The sequence below is a fragment of the Emydura macquarii genome, unplaced genomic scaffold (assembly GCF_026122565.2).
Source record: "Emydura macquarii macquarii isolate MOO-44397 ecotype Brisbane River unplaced genomic scaffold, CSIRO-AGI_Emac_v2 contig_1451, whole genome shotgun sequence".
NCBI lineage: Eukaryota > Metazoa > Chordata > Testudines > Chelidae > Emydura > Emydura macquarii.
Genome location: NW_027131588.1, coordinates 21277795 through 21299863, shown reverse-complemented (window position 1 = coordinate 21299863; position 22069 = coordinate 21277795). Strand labels below are relative to the sequence as shown.

At 42.6% G+C, this 22069-nt stretch overlaps 2 protein-coding genes across 5 annotated transcripts in view; one reads left to right on the top strand and one right to left on the bottom strand.

Moving 5' to 3' along the window:
• The window catches only part of NCBP1 (nuclear cap binding protein subunit 1), a 36305-nt gene extending 33154 nt beyond the window's left edge, over positions 1–3151 (top strand). For all 4 annotated transcript variants that reach the window (XM_067553330.1, XM_067553329.1, XM_067553327.1 and 1 more), the window contains 4 exons: positions 311–425; positions 1243–1386; positions 1823–1936; positions 2409–3151. In XM_067553330.1, coding sequence (XP_067409431.1) covers positions 311–425; positions 1243–1386; positions 1823–1936; positions 2409–2522 — 487 coding nt within the window. In that variant the 3' untranslated portion in view covers positions 2523–3151. The remainder of the gene's footprint in view (positions 1–310; positions 426–1242; positions 1387–1822; positions 1937–2408) is intronic.
• Positions 3152–11414: 8263 nt separating this feature from the next.
• Positions 11415–21126, bottom strand: XPA (XPA, DNA damage recognition and repair factor). The gene is made up of 7 exons (XM_067553326.1): positions 21000–21126; positions 20506–20657; positions 19274–19375; positions 16705–16810; positions 15318–15483; positions 13667–13784; positions 11415–12909 (listed from the first exon to the last, which is right to left on the bottom strand). The coding sequence occupies exons 2-7, from the start codon at positions 20645–20647 to the stop codon at positions 12761–12763; spliced, it is 783 nt and encodes a 260-aa protein (XP_067409427.1). The 5' UTR covers positions 20648–20657; positions 21000–21126; the 3' UTR covers positions 11415–12760.
• Between the last annotated feature and the right edge of the window lie 943 nt (positions 21127–22069).

The following is a 22069-nucleotide window of genomic DNA, read 5'->3' as shown; positions in this document are numbered from 1 at the left end:
GTTAGTAATAGGAAGCCACACCTGTTTAAGTGCACTCCCCTATCATTATTATTATTATTTGTACTTCAAGTGCATAAATTGCAAAGGAATCCAGGTTATAGCTGACATTTTGGAAAATTCTTCCTGTGCATGCATCGCTGTAATAAATTCTGATAACATTAGAAACCTGTACTGTTGCTGTTAGCGTAAGAAGGTTGTTGCTAAAGTATTAGACTTGTGATTTTGCTCTCTGCTCATTAGTAGTTTATTATTTACTGTGTTTAGAATTTTGTTACCACCTACAAAAAGATGATTATTGCTTCTCTGCTAGGTTCTATATCTGGGAAATCTTACATTCCACAATTCGTAAGATGAACAAGCATGTAGTGAAGATCCAGAAGGAGCTAGAGGATACTAAAGCAAGATTAGCCAGGCAACACAAACGAGTATGTAACTTGTTTTGTATCTTGTAAATATATTAGCTTGAAGTAAAGCTGCGTAAATTTGACATTTACTGTCTTTCAGACTAAATCATACTTTATCTGTGGCAAGATGCATGTCAACTGATATAAGACTTGCTTTGTGAGACACTGAATAAATATGCTGTTTAATGTATCTACAGAAATATGCCCATCTGTAGTATTTAGATATTGACTTGGATCCCACAAGGATTGTGATACTAATATGATCCTCAAATACAGCTGCAAATGCTGTTACAGCCAAGAAGTCAGTACAGCCAAGAGACTCAGTTTACATTCCTTTACTCTTTTTTGAGGACTTTCTCATAAGTTCGCTACAAAAGAGCACTACATTTTTGTTAACTACAGATGCTTCAGTGACAGCTACTTCCCACTTAACTCAGTCCTGTTTTCTATTACATTATTGTAAAGCGATGGAAGTTCCTTTTTAAATCTGCCACATTTCTTTTGATCTCCTGGTTCTCAGGCCTTTTCCTGTCCTGGCATTCTCTTTTTAGTTCAAGTGTTTGCTGAGAAGTGGTTTGTCTTGAGCCATTCCTCTTCCCTTCCAGTCCCTAGTAAACTAAGGCAGCATATTAAAATAGCCAACAACCCAAGAATGCAGTCAACATACAGTATTCATAAATTATTACAGAGCAGCTCCACTTCCATCAGAGGCCTCATTAGTTGAGTTGCAAGCAGCCATACACACACACCTCTTACTAGTGGCTATTACCAGCACCTGTGACTAGCCAGACTTTACCAACTTTGGTTGTGTATGTAACTTTGTTACTTTCACTTCCAGCGAGACAGTGACAATGATGATGACGATGATGACCGAGGCAGTGACCGGGAAGATGGACCATTGGAAGAGCAGATAGAACGCTTGCAGGAGAAAGTAGAGTCCGCTCAGAGTGAACAAAAGAATCTCTTCCTTGTTATATTCCAGGTAACGGTGTGGGATTCCAGCCCTCTGGTAACTCTCAAGCGTTAAGGGAACTAGAATTAGGAGGCTGTGGGGAAGAATGAATAGCTTTACTATGGGGGCTAGTAATCTGGTCCAGCTACTCCAGAGCAATAAAATTCTAGATTTCCACCAGAAAGGACTTGTTCAACTTCCAAGTGTTTGAATAAAGGAGTTTTTATATCAGATTGCACTTTCTTGAACAAGCAAAAGGCAATGTTTGCCTAAATGCAGTTACATCCATGTTTCATATCTCTTAATTTAAATGAATTTTTCAGACTTAACTGTTCATAACTTCTGTCTGTAGAACACCTCATGGATTATTTTGTCCAGAATAATATTTATCTAAAATTAGCACGTTTCCTTCATGTTCCAAGACATGGTTAACCAGTATTTCATTAAAACTGTTCTTTCTTTTTAGCGTTTCATTATGATCTTAACGGAGCATTTAGTGCGGTGTGAAACTGGCGGGATTGATGTAATTACGCCTTGGTATAAGAACTGTATAGAACGGCTGCAGCAGATCTTCTTACAGGTTGGTCTCATTTAGCAGGTTGATAATGCTGAGAGTGATTTGAGAATCAGTCCTGTTCATGTAGCCTCATCCACTTCATTTAGTTAAAATACAGTTGGTGACTGCCCCGGGTGGTGACTTTACAGGATGTGGTATGTAACCCTCTGTGCGGAGTACTCTTCCTATTTATAAACAAACACATACCTCCATGCATGTGCAGAGGCCCACCCCAACTCATTTCAGGACTGGGAGAGTAGAGTCACCATTGCTAGAATCTTCCAACTCCATTTGCACACGGAGAGTACAGCACTTAGCAGTACAAGAGAGAAACAAAAATGCAGTTCCTAGATCCGGTCATCTCTCTAGGCTACAACTTCCTTGCAGCTGGTGGAAATTCATTGCAGCCCTAAGTTTGGCTACTGTATGTGTTTGATACATGTTCTGGTACATAAAGGCAAATAAAAGTAATCAAGAGGTCTGTCTCTGTCTGCAGCATCATCAGATAATCCAGCAGTACATGCTGACCCTGGAGAACCTTCTGTTTACAGCTGAACTGGACCATCACATATTGGCTGTATTTCAGCAATTCTGTGCCCTGCAGGCCTGAGACATTTTCACATGCGGAGTCTTAGCTGCAGGACTTAAACTGGTTTCATACTTTTAAACAAACATGGCGAAACTTGACATGGGGAAGGAAGAACCTTTGAATTCAAGGTGGCTTAACATGTTCTTCTGTGTAAACGATACAGTACTCTAACAGACATCAATTGTTGTAGTGTCATAGGCCTTAGTTATGACCGATAGAGGACTGGCGTGGAATAATGTATGAATTCTTTTTAATTTGTCCTTGAATTTTAAATGGTTTGAATGTTGGCTTCATCATACCGTTTGTTTTTGTTTCTCCCCTCTGTCATTTATATAAAAATAAATTGGTAAATAATATTAGAGAATTGGATACCTCTGCCTAACTCTTAAACCAAACGACCCCCTAATTACCATAATGTGAAGCAGGTCATAGAGCGTCTTGTGAATGTGAGATATGGAATTCTTCAGTGAGCAACTTGATAAAGTCTCTTTAGTTAGGCACAGGAAAAGTATCTTAACTTCGGGCATGTGAAATGCTGAGTCAAACTTACAAAGTAGTCTAGAGTTTTGGGTTTATTACCAAACTGAATAGATTTTCACAGTTTGAAAGACACAATGTGGTTGAAATACAATTGAAATATGTTTTTTAAATCTATTGTGTATTGTCTTTTTTTATTACAGTAATTACAAATATGCTGCTTACAAACGTACCTGTTTGTTACAAAAGATTTTGTAGGAAGTGTTCACAAGGTTTAGGGAAGCTTCATGCTGACGTCTTCGGAGGAATATATTGCTAACACCCTAGTGGGGTTAGTTGCCACCTTACAACGCCTGTCAAAATAGGTAAATTATTCAGATAATAGAAACATATGTAGGGTGTTTCCCCTTCAAATTAGATTCACCTCAGATACTCCCTGAATAAGGCAGAACTCCCATTTGAACACTGTGGACAGTCCTTAAACTCTAACCTCTCTCCCTAGAAGGGACTGAATACAAAATGTAAATGGGTTAATCTTTTATCACGGATTGTAACTTTTCCACTAGCAGTCTTCTGGTCACCTAAGAACAGCCATACTGGGTCAGACCAATCGTCCATCTAGCCCAGTATCTTGTCTTCCGACAGTGGCCAATGCCACGTGCTTCAGAAGGAATGAACAGAACTGGGCGATTTATTAAGTGATCCATCCCCTCTCATCCTGTCCAAACATCTGCCAGTCAGAGGTTTTAGGGATGCCTAGAGCATGGGGTTGTGTCCCAGACTATCTTGGCTAATAGCCATTGATGGATCTAACAAATTCTTTATTTGAACCCAGTTATAGTTTTGGCCTTCACAACATCCCCTGGCAATGAGTTCCACAGGTTGTCCGTGCATTGTGTGAAGAAGTACTTCCCTTTGTTTGTTTTAAATCTGCTTGTTAATTTCATTGGGTGATCCCAGTTCTTGTTTGCAAGGAAGTAAATAAAACTTCCTTATTCACTTTCTCCACACCAGTAATGATTTTATAGACCTCTATCATATCCCCCCTTAGCCATCTCTTTTCCAAGCTGAAAAGTCCCAGTCGTTTTTAATCTCTCCTCGTATGGAAGCTGTTCCATGCCCCTAATCATTTTGTTGTCCTTCTGTGTACTTTTTCCAAGTCGAATGTATCTTTTTTTGAGATGGGTCAACCAGAACTGCATGCACTATTCAAGGTGTGCGCATACCATAGATTTATATAGAGGTATTCTATTTTCTGTTCCATTATCTATCCCTTTCCTAGTGATTCCTAATATTCTGTTAGCTTTTTGGACTGCTGCTACCTGAATGTTTTTGGAGAACTATCTACAATCACTCTAAGATTTTTTGAGTGACAGCAGCTAATTTAGACCCAATCATTTTGTCTGTACAGTTGGGATTGTTTTCCATTGTGCATTATTTTTCATTTATCAACATTGAATTTCATCTGACATTTTGTTGCCCGGTCACCCAGATTTGTGAGATCCCTTTGTAACTCTTCAGTATCCTTTGGACTTAACTACCTTGAGTAATTTTGTATCTGCAAATTTTGCTACCTCACTGTTTACTCCTTTGGCCAGATCATTTATGACTGTTGAACAGTGTACCGGTCCCAGTACAGGTCCCTGGAGGACCGCATTGTTTACCCCACTCCATTCTGAAAACTGGTAATTTATTCCTGTCCTAGTGTCCTGTCTTTTTAACGAGTTACTGATCCATGAGAGCCCCCCCCCCCCACTAGTCTGGGTTGTGTCCCTGTATGTCACAGTGGTGCAGCAAACTAGGGTTTATGCCCACTTGTTATTTTAAATTAGGTTTACACTTTAAGCACTGGCATAGCAGTTTTCAGTGAGTCTCAAGTGTGGCGACTGGAAAGAATCCGAGAGGTCACTGTTCGTTGTTTTGTTTGCTTATTTGGGGTGGGGGAAGTAGAAACAGTAAAACATAAATCTGAGCACCAGTGACACAGCTGCGAAGTGAGAGCTGGCCAGATTGGAGAAAGAAGGAGGCAAAGAACGTGAATGCCAAAAGTGGCAAGCAGAGATGAGAATCGAAGAGCAGGAAGCCGCCCACTGAAGGAAAAAGAAACAGCTCAGCTTCCACGGAGCCCTGGAAGTTGAGAAACAGAAAGAGGAAAGAGAAGCAGCTGCTCACAAACAAGCTGTGGCGCTGGAAGAAAGAGGCCCTGGAAAAGGAGGCGAAGTATACTCTGGATATGATGGCAAAACATGGACGGATCCCAGAGTCACCAGTCTCTCCTTTTCAGTCAAGAAACACTCAGCGTGGACCAGACATGCCATGCATGCAAGGCAGCGGACTGCATTGAAGAACTCCTTACCACTTCTGAAAGGTTAGGTGAGGCTCATCATAACTCTGAGAACAAAGTCCCCACGCGGATTGCAGAACTCTGGTAAAGCTCTGAATAGATGAGATGGGATTGAGGAAGTTTGGGGGGTATTCTGAATTTTTTAAAAAGCTGTTTCACAAAAATTTCAAATTACTCCGGACGCGTATAGGTTGAAATTTAGGAATCTTCACACACAAAAAATGCTGGCACGAGTTAGAGTATATGCCTATAAAATGTGTGACCTAATGAGAAAATGGCTAAAGAGGAAGAGAGATGAGGACTTTAACCAGTTTTTATCTTTGCTCAAGAACATTTCCTACATACAGACATTGATGAGGTTAAGAATATATTGCGGGATAAATCTTGAGATTCTTTGCAAGCCCCAATGTCTAATGAGCCCAAGCACAGAACAAAGGGTACAAACCCAGTGTAATGGGGGGGATCCTGTTTCCATCCCTTGGAAGAAAGGGTGGCTGGGAGCCCAGGCACTCACCGCTCCTGGAAATCGCCATCACAAACCACCTGTGAAGGAAGAGTGTCCAAGAAGGTGTTTCCAGTGTAACTTCACTGAGCACCTGAGAAATCAGGGCCATGAGCTAAAAGAATCTAAGCCCTGTCCAACCCATATTAATGCAGCTGTTGAACACACAAGGCACAGAGGTACCTACAGTTCACTGGGTGAGTTTTGTGAGGACTGACCCTGAGGGGGTAGATGTGGAATTTAATATAGGTGCCAGAGTAAATAATGAGGGTGGAGAGACATCAGAGCCCAAATCTCTCTGGTCCAGGGAAGCATGGACCCAAAGACTGACCTGTTACCACACCACGAAATGCAGCTTCTGGCAGTGAGATGACACACAATTCCTGTATCTTTAGCCAAGGTGCATGTGGAAAGGGACAGATTAGAACAGGGGGTGTCAAAATCGGTGATGGTGACGGGCCAAATTCTCATACACTGTACTTCACAGGGGCCATGCAATACCCTCCGCCGAAAAATTCGGACCATCTTCCCCTTTTCGGTGGTGGCTGTGTTGCTCTCCCAGCAGATGTCAGGGTGACTGAAGTCCTCCATGAGAACCAGGGTCTGTGAGCTGGAAGCTTTCATTAGTTGTCTGAAGAAAGCCTCGTCTACCGCATACCCCTGGTCTGGCAATCTATAGCAGATGCCCACCACGACCTCTAAATTTAACCCAGAGACCCTCAGCAGGCTTTTCTTGTTTTACTGGAGCTCTGAGCAGTCACACTGCTCTCTTACATCCTGTGCAACTCCCCCTCCCCCCCCCCATCTTTTTTCTCTGTCTGTCCTTCCTGAACAGTTTATACCTCTCCATTACAGTGCTCCAGTCACGTGAGTTACACCACCAAGTCTCGGTTATTCCAACATGTTTGGTGCTAATTGGTTTTAAGTAGAGTTTTAAATGTAGTGTAATGTGAATGTTTTGGAAGAGTGCTGTCTATATTGATAGTTATTGGAATGGCACTTACTCAGATGTTAATTAAGGTAACGTTTAATATTAACTAGCCAGTGAGGGAATAGAAGGTATTCTAATTATGGGCGCAGAAATATAGATACGGTAAAAGGAAGGCTTAATTAAGAGTGTCCTAATTAATTATCAAAAGGGTACTACACTAATTTTAGATTAGTACATTCCTCCACCATCATGGTACTGTTAGAGAAAGGATTACATAGCCATTCTTCTGATCACCTCCTGGCTGAACTATTTCATCTTGGAACGTGAGTACAATTGAGGTGCGGTTTTTATCTTAATTGCTTTAACCAGTAAAGTCTTTTGAGTCTATCACTCATTGTGTCCCTCTCAATTCTCCACTAAACTAAATTATCTAACTCCACCAGAGGTCTGAACCTAAAGAATTTTATTTGGTTATTGATGTGCTTATTTACATTTACATAACAATTGAACACATTTAAATCAAAGGTTAACAGTGCAAACACTTCTGGCACGAAGACTTGCTTGTGTATATTTAAAATGCAGTTTCTATAGCTACTGACTTAAGGCCTCGTTCTTGCAAAAACTCAGGTGCTTAACTTTACTAACACGACTAGTTTCAAGTTGTTTAAAACCATGGGTCAGGACCCCATTGTGCTAGGCACTGTACATACACATAATGAGGAAAAAGGAGGCCATTTTAAAATATGAACAGAACAGAGGGGGAGAAGTTTTGAAGGATTTAATTGAAATATGGTACAGGCTATCAGCACTCATAACATGCTACAAACTTTACTTCTGAAATAAGTCTTAGTTACAATAGAAATGTAAGATTTCTTTTTAAAATTATTAGATTTTTTTTTATACTTCAATACTTTCAATGAAGGACCATAAAAATGTTAGTTGTGCAGGGCTTTCAAAACACTTTTTTTTTTAAATTAAGCAAATATGTCTTCCTTCAGACAAAGACTTGGCATCAGAGAACAGTTACGAGGTAAGTTTAAGTCTAAAATGCGTTTCTTCTTCCTGAGTAGGAACTTCGTAGATTTATGAACTTGTGGGTGATTCTGACTACTTATTACCTCTTTCCTTTTTGAACTCTAAAGGTCAAATTAATTCCGCCTTTGTTTCCCTGAAGTCAGTATAGCTACGTGAGGGATGGATTTGGCCTAGTCACTTTATAAAGATCTGTTACAACATTTCTGCAGCTCAATTGGCCCATTTTTGGTATTAAAAAAGAAAAGGAATTAAAGCACCCGTAAACATGAACATCCCTAAGGCAGAGGTGAAACCAGTTAGGCCTGAATCTACACTTTTTCAGTCCAAGATGGGTTTGTCAGCAGATGGCTCAATAGCTACTTGTGGCCTCACAGTAAGTGCACTGGCAGACTAAGTAATGATACAAGTGTCTAAGTAAGACGGGGCAGTCTCACTCTGGCTTTGATCAATATTTAGCTGACCATGTGAACTGACTCTGTCTCCAGCAGATTCATCCTCTGAACTTTCAGAGACATCAAGATGTACAGACATAGTAGCATAAATCTGTGCCCTGGAGCTCAGAGGTCCTGAAGTGTCACCACTGCAAGGTGCCAGGTCCATGCCTGGTATGGGCATGCCAGTGTTTGCTTCATCTGAGGCGGCTGTGAGAATCGAAGCATCTGATTGACTTTCTTCATCTGGAGGAGTGGGACGAAGGTACACCTCAAAATCAGCTTCAGCTCTTAAAGTATGGATGACGGAGTCAATGGGCTGCTTGCAGAGTGGACACTCAGCTACGTTTTTTGACCACTCCTGTATACAAACCAAACAAAACCTGTGGAAGCAAGGGTTTAAGTAGGACACATTGTCAAATATGTCCAAGCAGATAGGGCACTTAAAGTCTGGAGATAAGTCTCTTGGCATTATCTGGGGCAAACTGCTGGTGCCAACTATCAGTGAATGACTCCTGTCCACAGTGAAGTCGTCATTTGGGGAGGCCATGATCTGCAAGAAAGAGACAATGAACAGCAGGCATGGAGGCTTGTTTGTGGGAACTGTGAAGGCCTGACTCTCCGTGCCTTTGCCCCTGTGCAGTGGGGGTGAAATGCTACTGCCCTGTTTCAGTAGTGGGTCACCCCACTTTTACTACACATGACTGATTGTGCTTAAATGCCTGCACTGAGTGGGAGGGGTCAGGACTTGGTGAGTGATCAAGCAATGTGGTAACCAAATATAAACATGAGTTACATCATTTATTTCTCTACGTTGAAAATAACCATTCTGTGTCCAGTTCCAGCTATGAACAAGCCCATTCAAGCACCCAGACACTGGAGGAACATCTAATTGTGAGAATAAAGGCGTTATTCAATTTATTACTGCTTTTCCCTTCAGCAGCAGTTCCATACTCAAACTTAACTTCTCCTGCGATATACAGCAGATGTTGACTTCTTCTGATGTAAACAGTAGTTGCAGATCAGCATGAGACAATTAGGTACTTTTTCTGACTAATAGAAATGTATCTGAATCTCTGTTATCAGATGTAACTAACATTTCTCCCACTTTAAATTCAGACTCAGGAGCGATAGACTAGACCACCTTGAAGGTGGGTGGCTGGGTGGGTGGGTGTGTGTGTCTCTCTCTCTCTCTCTCTCTCTCTCTCTCTCTCTCACAGACAGACAGACATCTATGATTCTGAACCTGGTCAAAAGATCCCTGTTCTCTCATGGAGTAACATTATTCATGTCAATTCCATTAACCTCTCTCCCCCCCAAAATTCTGAAGGGGCCTCATTAACATTCAAATCAGTGATTCCTCTTGACAGTGTTGGGATCACATGAAACTCCTCCCTATTACTCCCATGTGATTTCCTATTGTAATTAATTTAAATTTTCTTCCATTTTAGATCCAGTTGCAAAAATCCCTTAAAGTGTCCACAGGGACATTCTTGTGACATTTCAGCTACACTAGCCATCTCCTAAAAAGGTTAAAAAAACCATGCTTCACTCCCACATATCATTCCAAGATCTCATTACCCTCCAGATCCATATTGCAAAGAATCTTATCCAAAAAGGAACAGTAGTGGAGTTACATCATAATTTCCAAGCCCGGGGGGGAAAAACAAGATGCTAGAGTGATCCAGACCCCTGCACAAAGCTTCACCCTTGCAGGCTACTTTTCTGCAGCAGATGGGACAAAACCCAGGCGCGCACACAACCAGAAACTGGGAGAAACAAAGGTACACTGGACATTCAAGGACTTTGCAATCAACGTTATCAGAGAACAGACAAACACAGACATCATCTGCTTCAGTGTCTCACACTAGAGGGAAGCAGCAAGGTGTCAGAAACAGTGAGAGAGTTCCAACAATCAAGGGAGGAAGAAAAAAGTAAGGTTACCTATCTTCTGTGACTCTGGTGGTTTGAGATGTGTGGCTGTGATAAGACCTCAATTGGAGTATTTTCTGGTTCTGGGCACCACACTTCAGGAAAGATGTGGACAAAATCCAGACCAGAGCAACAAAAAAATTATTAAAGGTCTAGAAAACATGGCCTCGAAGGAAAGATTGAAAAAAAAGTGGGGTTTGTTTAGTTTGGAGAAGATTAAGGGGAGCGGGATGGAGAAGTCTTACAAGTAAAACGTTGTTATAAAGAGGAGGGTGATAAATTGTTGTCCTTACCCACTAGGGAGAGGACAAGATGTTATGGGCTTAAATTGAAGCAAGGGAGATTTAGGTTGAACATTAGGAAAAATTTCTTAACTGTAAGAGTAGTTTAAGCTCTGGAACAAATAACCAAGGGAGGTTTTGGAATCCCCATCATTGGAAGTTTAAAAACAGGTTAGACAAACACTTGTCAGGGATGGTTTAGAGCGGGGGGGAATGTACTCATCTCCTGAAACCCCCTCCCCAGTGGACAGCATCTTCCAGCCCCACCACCCTGCCACAGGGCAGAAGCTCTAAGCTCCACCCTCCACTCTGGTAGGTGGAGAATGGGGGCTTCACAAGCTACACGTGAACTGTAAAAGAGCCATAAGTCAGAGTTTGACCGCTCCTGGTCGTGATAATACTTAGTCATACCTCACTGCAGGGGACTGGATTAGATGATTTACCAAGTTTCTTCCAGCCCTACATTTCTATGATTCCTCATCGATTGCCAGATAATCTTTGAAAACCAGATACCTGGTGAGATTAGAAAGCCCTGATTTACCTTATATCGTTCTTGCTATTACAGAAGGGGTTACTTAACCCCTTAACTCTGCTTGTCACATACACGCAGGAGTTAAGTGCCTAGGGAACCAAGCCTCTAACAGCGGTAACAGTTGGGGCCAGTCCAGTGTTCCTTCCTTATGTGTACAGATGACCAAGTGCTTTACCAATGAGAACGGGCCCTGTACATTCTCCCTCCACTAACTCATTTCAACCAATAGGAAGTCAGCATGCAAATTAATTGGAGGGGAAGAATAATGATTGGTTGAGTTACTTTTTGCTTCCTGTCAAAGCACTAGTATCTTTCCATAAGTTAGAAATGGTGTGATTTTCAGATTTTTTTATTTTAGAAAAAACACTATGCGATAGGCAATGTAATTCTTACTCAGTTAATAAAAATACTGGGGTGAAAAAAGGGGGGAGGCAAGAGATTTTTTTAAATATGATTTTAAAATGTTTATTCAGAAAGAGTAGACAAGTATTTCATCCAGAAAGTGACCTTACAAAATTCAATTTGCCTAGAACAGCCATTGTGCCAGCTTTGGAAACTAAATGAATTTAAGAATGTGAAACTAAGAGCTTTTAAATCTTGCTTTCAGTACAATCTCAACATAACCCTTAATTATGGAAGCACTGCTGGCCCTCACGTACTTGGGGAAAACCTAATACATTAGAGATGTTAGCATAGTTCACCAAGGATAAAATCATGGCTCTGTTGCATCGTCAATGGCAAAATGGAACTTATCTTTAATTAAAGCTTTAACAAGTATTTATTCTGTACTACTCTCAAACTAGCCTGAATTTAATTTTTTTCCTGCAGATCTTTTGCAGTTCAGCTTAGTTTGTTTCCTTGTGAAGTTGTTTTCAAAATAAATTAAACTGATATTAAAAAAAACCCCCACCCTCTCAGCAATTTGAGTGAAAGCAGCAGCAGCTCCCCAAAGTAAAGAACTATTTCCCCTATTATATTTAGCATTCTTTTTCAAGAAAGACTCCTGCCAACTTTTAATCGGTGAAGCCCCCAAAGGCTTTTCCAAAACCAGATGGGGCTAGTTTAAAATAAATAAAGTTTATGAACAGAAATATTTCAAAAAGAAAGTTACACAGTAGCAATCAGAATACACCCTGAGAGCTTCATCAAGGTGCAATTTTAAAAATAATTCAGAGAATCAGAGAAGGGGAAAATAATCCAGTTCCCTTTTTCCCACCAAGTGCAGATAAAGTCAAATTTCAGAAGTATAGTGATTAGAAGTAGGATTATACAGAGATGAAGCTTCCCCCAAAACAGACAAGACCTAAATATGCATGCTCCTGTGACCTCACCTTCATTAGCAAGGTCTGGGGCATAAATGGGCCCAGGCTCAGAATAAGCCATGCTGGTTTTGGGAAGAAGTTAGGAAAAATAACTGCTAAGTTACAGAAACTTTTGAATGTAATACATCTCTTCAAAGTTTGATATCAAAATGTGACTCCCCTTCTGCCCCTCTCCACCCTCACCTCACTTGCCTATATTGTACCTGCCAAGATCTTCACAAGAGAAGACAGAGAGCTAGGACCCATTCTTCCAATCCCAACTCTCTGCTACACTATAGGAATGGGAACTTACTGTATGTTTACACTGCAATTAAAAACCCACAGCTGGGTCTAAAAGACTGCTGTGATTACAGAGTACTGTTTTCTCTGTGGAATCCCACACAAAGATTTACTCTCAATCATTTTTATTTTACTAGGTACAAAATATTAACATTACAAAAGTTGCATTTTATGTAAAATCAATCAGGGACTATTACATTTTCTCATACGTTAATTCATGGCCACATATAGTACATGTCTTTTTGTACATATCTTCTTCAATGTTTTCTTCTGGTCCATACTCATGCTGGTGGGAACCTGTTTCTCTTTTCCATACACTGCTCCTAATAGCTCGACGGAGCTCTGATGAAAAATAAAACAAAGTTCTCAAAGTCTAACAGTGTTAATTATTTGAAAAAAGAGTCGGCACTAAAGCTTTTTTTTTTTTTTTACTATCAATATAATAATGCTGTTAAGAAGCCAACATCTCTATGGCTTCATTAAAATATATTTACAAACTGGATCTCTGTTAACATTTTTCCCCTCCATATTAAATTGCAAAGTATTCAGTTTATTTACCTAGAAAGACCATGCAACTGAGTAAAAACTGCAGGGCTGAGTGTTCTAAATACAGAGGAGGGAAAGGCATGTTGTACTCTACAGATTAAATTCGGCTTTCATATAGTCAATTCCCCGATATTGCTGCATGCATATAAGGAATGGCAGAATTAGACTCTTGTAGACAATACATATGTTCTCACAAAGTAGGGAAAAAGTTATTTGGACAGGCAGCTTTATGACACATTGTGGGGTACATCAGGGAACATAAACAGGACAATAGTGATATTGAACTGTCCAAGATGTGTCCATATTTTTAATTGTTTTGAAAGTTTTCATCTGGCCATATTATTAAGGTGTCAGTTTCTCACTACCTCGCTAGATGTGGATACAAACATGAATACAGATGGACGCTACTCTAGCTGCAGCAGTAGTAAAAAATTATTTACATTGACTCTCCCTGTCCAGAAACAAACATGTCCATTTACTACCCAGTTTTATTCGATGGGCTATAAAAGAAAAACCTTTAAAAAAAATCTTAGTTTAAGTTCTAATCATTTACCTTTAACTTTTTTATCAAACTTTTTCTGTTTCATCTTCTCTCTGTTATCTTGTCGGGTTTCTCTTGCTTCTTGCAATGCTTCTTCACTCCCCCAAACTTCAAGAGCACGCTTTACTACCTAGGGGATAGAACACAAGTGCATTCCTTTGCACCCTGCAATGATAAAGATAAACTGCTCTAGTTTAGAACAGAACTCTCCTTTAGACATGTTACATAAACTGTTGCCATCTCCTACCACCTAGCTAGCTCCTCCTTTACCTGGGACCCTTGTGATGGCATGTACTCCCCACGCCAGCCCTGAAAGAGTTGAATGAGGCCAAGTGGGCCTAACCAACCAATTAAGCTGAAAACAAGGGAGACTTAGGCTGTATAGATGGCACTAATTAGAAAGAAGCTCACCTATAAAACCAGGAGGCTAACAACAGCGTGAGAGACAACATGGAGAAGTCTTGCAGTCTCTTTGCCTGAGGTAAGGGAGAAGAGGAACCTGTGAGGGAGGGTTTTATCTAGTAGGCCTAAAAAGAGAGGGGTCTGACTAGAAAGGCTGGGGGGGAAATGTTTAAAGAAGCACGGTAGGAAATAGTTTAGGAAGGAGAGTAGTAGGAGTGGTGAAGACCCAAACTTTAACCTTGTTAAGCTTGTTATAGGGCTCTGGACTGGAACCCCGAGTAGAGGGTTGGCCTGGGTTCCCCTGCTCTCACCACTCTGCAGCGAAGGGAAAGATTGCCTGAGTCATTTAGGCACGCAGAATGCCTGCTGCTGACTGTGCAGAGACTTTGAAAGACTGCCCTGGAAGGGGAAATCCGTGTGACCTGGCTGGAGGGCTAAAGCAGCATACTTTGACGAAGCAGCATACTTTGACTCCATGAGTGGGAGGAGAGCGACAACGGTGGAAGACTGGAAAGGAGGTGCTGAACCTGGTGGAGCTAATCGCCAGAAAGGGGTACCACCCAACTGTGAGTAGAGCACTCTGTGCCACGCCCAACAATAATAAAGCTTCCTTATAAACAAAAGACAGGTTACTTTGCTTGAAATGGATTTTCATGCATGGAAAATTGGTGCTACCTACTAATTAAGGGCCTAATCCAATTCTAATTGATTTCTCACACATCCAGATTTAAGAATATTCAAGCACTGATTATATTTCTAAAGGAACCAAAATCTTGATTGAGCTGCTAAATAATCAAACTTTTAATTTGCGCTTATAAAAACATACATAAAGTTACATTTTCAATTGCCATTTAAATTGTGTTGTGCTGAGGTTCTCCAACATATTTCAAGAGAGTTGTTTTCGTCTAAGATATACACGTTTTTCTAAGCAACTTGATATTTTTCAAAAGGACTACAAATGTTTTTACTCAAAGAACAGATTCTGTGTCAGTAAAGAAAAGTTATTTTTCCTCTGTAACATTAGTCCTCTCAGTTTGGTTATCACTAAACTTCCTTACTGTAGGAAAAACTCAACCTTTCCCCTTTATTTCAGGGACAACTGAAATTCTATAACATGTACTGCACAACTTGTTTAGTTTTGTAAATGATAAAGATTCTGGATTCAGTACCACAGTGATTAAATTATGGATGGTAGCGATAATGTCATGAAAATGCAAAAAAGGACTATATATTTTGAAAAATGTTACAAACATTTCCATACCTGTAATTTTAAGTAAAGCTTCATGTCACCCCATTGTGAATTATGAGGGTTCTTCTTCAAAATAAATTTGAGCACTGGTTCTCTTTTATCTAAGTCACAGTCTTTAAGAAGGTACTCTTGCTTTGCCTCTGTCCTTGTTATAAGCTTATGCTTACCTTCAACATCTCTAAAACAGATTTTATTTAAAAAAAAAAAAACTAGTGAAAAGCATGTAACAAGCTAGTATTAAAGGCCAGTTATGCACTGTACAATGCACCTTATATCCCTACCGTAATGTGGGCTCTGATCTTGCAAATTAATGCCCGCGAGTAACTTTATGCATGTGAGTAATCCCCCTGAACTCCAATATCAACACACTAATTTAGAAACCCTCTGCTTTTGGGGGAGGAAGGAGAATGGGCTCCTACAAGGATCACCTCACAATTTCTACCTGAGTTTTTCTCCTCCCACGGGCTTTTCTACAAGAGGGGATAACTGAATATTGTATTTTTTAACCTTCATTGATTCAGATACAAATTATGCAGCCAAAGCAGTTTCCAAATGCAAGACATTCGGCATGCACAAGGAATAGTAACATAAGGGAAAAGGTTTAATACCTTTGCCTCTTGGCAAAAAGTTTCTCTCAAAAAAAGTATTTATTCAATTCTCAGCATCTAAACAACATACGCTTCACACTTTCGCATCCCACTGCACCATCACCCAGCAGGCTAGAGACGACGCGGGTTTCAGCCAAACGGTATTATAATCAGCATGCCAATAAACTCCGAATCCTCCACCTGTGCACCTGCTTGGGAGTCATCTACATTAGAATGGACATGAGCAAGCACTCGAAGAAGAAAAACAGTTACTAACCTTCCGTAACTGCTGTTCTTCAAGATGTGTTGCTCATGTCCATTCTAAACCCCCAACCATCCCTCGCCTGCCCCTCTGTTAGAGTTAGCTGGCAAGGAGGAACTGAGGGGCTGTGAGCTGGTGGGACCCTTTACCAGCACTATGAGCACATGACTCCAGGGGGCACCAGACCTGATCCGATGGATATCACTAGGGGAAAAACTTTCTGGCGATGGTGCTTGGGGCGAGCACCACCTACATTGGAATGAACATGAGCAACACATCCCGAAGAACAATGGTTACAAAATGTTAGTAACCGTTTTTTTTGGGTTTTTTTTGCACTTCCACTGTGTAAAATACAAACTTATTCAATTCTATTCATATAATTTTCCAACTGACAATATTTTATTCAGTAACGTTCCTCTGATAGCTCTTAATGTGTTTTTACAATAGAACTGCATAAATCATTAAAATCAAATTGATTCTGGCAAAATAATTTTATATTAAATTAACTTAAATATTACCAGTCCCCCCCTCCCCCCGTTAATTACAATACCTGCAATTATCACATGTTGCCCAATCAAAGTGCTGCATGAGGTACGAGTCCATGAATTGTTTGTCACATTCTTCACAAATAAGATAATCAAATTCTAGTACAGGTCCTAATGGAAGGGAACAAATAATTTTAGTTAGAAAAAATATTTGGGGTTGATCTTACTAGAGCTTCACATTAATTTACAATATGGCTTTTATATTTAATATGCACTATTCATGTTTTCTCTTCTGAAGAGCTTTCTAAAATTCTGTAGTACAAACTAATTCTATGATCTTGCAATCAGATCAGTGCAGGTAGACCTCCCTCTGTCCAGAATCCCACTGTAGCCATTTTATCTTTCAAAACAAGAAGTAACAGACCCCGAGAAAAATGTTATAAAAAAGAGTTCTCAGATTTCAACATTCAACATGTATGCATGTGTGCAGGCATTCACTCACAGCTTGCAAGAAGGGATTCTGGTTTAGATTGTTGCAGATAGGGCAGATATGGGAAGTATTCCTTAACACGGCACCAGATTATAGTGGAAGAACATAAAGTTAACCCATACTTTCAATACATTTCTATTTGCTTCAGGTCAGGATGTAATCAAGGAGCTTTACATTTTAGATTTTTTAATACCCTAGAACTATTGACATTCAAGCATCAGACACTTCTAATTACAAACGCAGATCTGTAACAGACATAACCTAGCAAAAATAAACTTTTATCCCAGTTTGCATTTTATATTGGAAATTGTCGGTGCTCAGCATGTCTCAAAATCAAGTTCTAGCATTGTTGTGTAATTATTAGACCATACTCCCACTAATAATAGCATAAAGCTATTTTTATTAGAAGAATAATACGATGAAGTTACCAGTGAATTAATAGCAATGGTGGAAGTGTAGATACCCTTTCCCCAGCTACTGAAATTTTAAATACTGGAGCCTTGGGGGCAGCACTACTGAAGGCTGAGATCCAGTGGCAAAGCCTGTAGGTGATTACTTGCCCTGCAGCTGATTCAGAAGGGAATGAAGCAAGACAAGATAAAGGAAGAAATTGGTTTCGCTGGAGGTTTTTATTTATTAATTTAGATTTGGGGAGGGAGAAAATGCAGGTAGGGCTAGAAGATCTGCATGGGATCCTCTCCAGGCAAGTATGGGAAAATGATGCAATCTAGAAGCATGTTAAGACCCAAGAAAATAGCACAATTCCCTCCCTTCTTCTTTTTTGTTTCATTCCCCATCCCAGTTAGCCTACCTTCTATCAGGTGACTTGGCCCTTCCCTATTGTTTCTGCCACTTCCTGATGCCTGAATCCATCATTCTTGAGACAGCACCCTTTCTGTGACTGACAAGAAGTGCTGTTAACTGTGTAATGGGGCACAATACTGACTGCACCCCTAAGCAAGCACTACACGAATATCAACTGCTAGAAATATACTAATGGACGCCATGGATCAGATCCTCAGCTGCTATAAATTGGTATAGCCCCACTATTAACTAATATATGCTGGCTAGTATTTAAATATATAATTAATAATAGATGTATTATCTGCAACATATTAGTATGCAATAAGCACCAACAACATTAAGCACAAATATTGTAACAGTGATATAACCTAAACTACATAATCCTGTTCACTTATGTAAGTATCCCATAGCATCTTGCATTAGCTAGAGTAAGCCTTGGCTTGAGTAGATAGGAAAACTGTCAGTATCTGGACATATGATTTCTTCACTATAGTAGCAGGAAAGGAGTTACCCACACACATCTAAGAGGTGTCTTTATGCCCCTTAGTACCTGGAATGCATGCGCTTAGAACAAAAGATAAAGGGCTACACCATGGTACCAGAAACAAACCAGACAGAAAGCTAATTAATCAATCAATCCAGGATGTACACAGTACCTTTTTCCTGGTAAACAAGTAGGATATTAGAGGATGGCTTTAGAGGTGTATCTTTGGGGTGCACACCTGCATACAGTGAATGTAACACTGCTGCACAAGACTGCTCTTTGGAGACTGGCATTGTATAGAACTTTTTCCTGTACCATATTAATAAGCCTGACTAACGTTGGTTATTTGGTCTCGAGTGTACTTCTTAACAAAATAACAAACCAAAGTGTGGTCAAGCAGTTGACTGTACAGTTTATCAACACTACTGAAATCAATGGAGATGTTGATTTACACCAACTGAGGATCTGCTCCAGTGTGTTCAAATCTATACAGCAGGGGACTGTTGCATCAGCATAGGTTACTAGAGAATGAGGGACCAGAATATACTAGGTAAAAACTGTTAGTCCCCATCAAACATTTGCTTATCTTAAATTAAGAGTCTGTCTGGTTAATTACTGAAAAATACATTACCATTTTCACTATCAACCAATAACTTTTCATACATAAGGACATATAAGAAGCCACATTTTTTACACAAATGTATTTCAGGTTTCTCTGAAGCCATTGCTGACTTTTCACAATTCTTGTTCAGCTAATGTGCCACAAAATGGAGCAGCTTATTCATTTTATCAGTGTGTTCATATTAACTAGAAGTGACCATTATAGCCATTTGATGCAAAATTAATCGTGTTTTACCTGGCTGATGCACAATTTTCTCAACCTTGTGTTCCTCCTCTTCCAGAAAGAACCCTCCCCCTGTGTCAATTATCTTTGGAGGTGCTTTAACTTTAGTATTGCCTGAAAAGACAAGTAACAGAAGGCAGCATATTTAAAAACTAAAAGAATTGCATGCATCAATGTAAGTGCAACATTATTTGCAAAACTAATTTACAAAATGTGACCTTCATATCCAACATTCATGAGCTAGCATGGGGATCTTTCTGCTTTCAAAACACACTGTCAGTACTACTTATAGATCTAGGAAACCAGGACATACAGGGTGCTTGGAGAATCATTCAACTCCAAGGGCAGCTTTCTAACAACTGAAGGGAATTCATTTGTTGTAGGGAGGAAAATATGCCCATGTGTAGGCTGCACTATATTTGTTATTGCAAAGCAGGGAAAGCAACACAAGAACCAAATTGAGTGGAAGACGGTTCTTGAAAGCTATACCTAATAACTGTGATGCATGGGTCCAGAGCTTACAGGATACATGCTTTTACCTAAGTTAAATGAAACAAATAGAAAGGTGTGGGTTAAAAAGCAGAAATCTAATAAAGCACTTTTCTATACTTGGGAGCCAGAGTACAAGGGGGGGGGAGACAAATTACAACAGATTCGTTGAATGAGCATGAATAATCAATTTTAGCCAGGCTTGCTCATAACAAGGTATTAATTTTTATTCATTTTTTCTAGTTTTAATGGGATAAATTCTCAGTTGTCTTAATTTTTAGAAGCCTGAAACACGCTTTTGCCCTGCCAACTTTAGCATTTGCCATGGGGCAACCATGGATATTTCCCTTCCCATGATTCATTGCTTCTTAGAAACCACTATGACTCAGTACTATCCCTATATCAGCTGGCTTTAACTTGCAGGTTGTTTTGTTTCACTCAGCACTAGGCAATGCACTGTCTTGTTGTTGTGGGCAGGTCCGAGAGGATCCAGCACGTCATGCACTATTTAGATCAGAGTGGAGACTCTACCAAGCCGGAGCGTGGCAGGCCGGGACCCAGCTGTGCCCTTTGCGATGGCTACAGCCACCAGTTCCGTTTACACGATAGAAGTGTCCTGGGTGTACTATGGTACTGGGCGACTCTGGGGCACCCCAGCCGCCGCTGCCTACGGCGGGCCCATGCCCGAGGCGAAAGGCAGTCGGGCCCTGGGGTGGCGCAGGCCGGAAAGGGGCCAAGCAGAGGTCAGGGCACACCTTGGCCAGGGGTGGCAGGGTAGGGCCGGGCGGCCAGCCGGGCCTGTCGCAGCATCAGCGCCCGCTGGCGGTTCCGCTCGATCTTCGCCCGCGTGGCTGCGGAGAGGGCGGGCGGCTCCCCCGGGGGTCCTACGCCCTCCATGGCCGGCGACCTACGGGCAGGAGAGGGGAGACGTCAGCGCTTGCCACCAGCTTCCCCCCCAGAGCTGGCTCATGGGGGGGGGGGGGGGGGCTGCTCACACAACGGCCCCAGGCCCCCCCTCAGTCCCCCTTCTCCCCTCTGCCAAATAGCCCCCCTCCAGCTCCCCCCAGCAGCCCCATGGCCCTCTCCTTAGGCCCCTCCCCCCCCGCCCCCCATGGCCAGGCCCCTCCCCCTCCTTAGCTCCCCCGCCCCCCCACGGCCAGGCCCCTCCATCTCCCCCCAGCCCCTCTCCTTAGCTGCCCCGCCCACCAATGGCCAGGCCCCGCCCCCTCGGCCAGCTCGCGCACATCACCTGGCGGGGGGGGAAGGAGGGGCGGCTCCCTCCCCGGGCCTAGGCCGCGGTCGCGGGCCTGAAGCGCAGAGCAGCTCGCGCCGCCCGCCCCGGCCAGTGAGCAGAAGACTCGACGTCGCCGCGCCGCTGCTGCGCCTGCGCCAGAAGAAAAGGGGCGGGGAGGCGGTGGGACGAGACGAGAGCGCAGGCGCAGCGGGCAGGCGGAAGGCCTTCTGGGCCGCTTCCGGGAGGGGAACCCACACCCCAGCCTCAGGGGGAGTCAGGCGGGCGTCCTCCGCCCCGCCCCCTTCCGCGCGGGGACTGGGGAGTCCTTCCCCCCCTACACTGCCTGGGGGGAGCTGTGACATCCAGCCCCCTCCTTCCCGTCTCCCCTCAGCCGTGCAGGGAGCCCCTCATCTCCCTTCTCCCCCACCGCCCCCTGGGGAGCCCCCCATCGCACCCACTGGCCCCTGGGGAGCCCCCCATCTCCCTTCTCCACCGCCCCCAGGGGAGCCCCCATCTCCCCCACCGGCCCCTGGGGAGCCCCCCATCTCCCCTCCCCCACCGGCCCCTGGGGAGCCCCCCATCTCCCCCACTGGCCCCTCTCTCCCTTCTCCCCCACTGCCCCCAGGGGAGCCCCCCATCTCACCCACCGGCCCCTGGGGAGCCCCCCAGCTCCCTCCCCCCACTCCCCCAGCCTTCCCCCCACACCACTCGGGGAGACATCCTCCAACCCCCATCCTCCTACCCCCACCCCCACCACACAGGGAGAGCCCCTTGTCTCCCCCCTCCCCCTCCACTGCAGTGTCTTCACCTTGGGCTCCTCCCAGGTACCCGCCGTCATGGGCAGGGTGCAGGCGGGACAGGGCCAGGGTGGCATGCAGTTTACTGTAACAGGGCAGGTCTGCGGGATAGATTTCACTTCGTGGCATGCCTGGTGCACTTCCTGCGCTTGCACATGGCACGGCGGCTGAGCCACGTCGCGCCCCTTTGCCGGCATCCCCTGTGCGACCTGTTCGAAGACGTCCCTCTTCCATAGCTGGGCTTGCACCGCCTCTTCTTCCCACAGGCCAAGGAGATCCAAGACGTCT

Coding starts and splice junctions, on each gene's coding strand:
- XPA (XM_067553326.1), bottom strand. CDS start 20,647: ATGGAGGGCGTAGGACCCCCGGGGGAGCCGCCCGCCCTCTCCGCAGCC. Junction 19,376..20,505: donor CCCTGCCACCCCTGGCCAAG/GTGTGCCCTGAC, acceptor TTGTCTTTTCAG/GCAATACTAAAGTTAAAGCA. Junction 12,910..13,666: donor GTTTGATAAAAAAGTTAAAG/GTAAATGATTAG, acceptor ATTTTTCATCAG/AGCTCCGTCGAGCTATTAGG.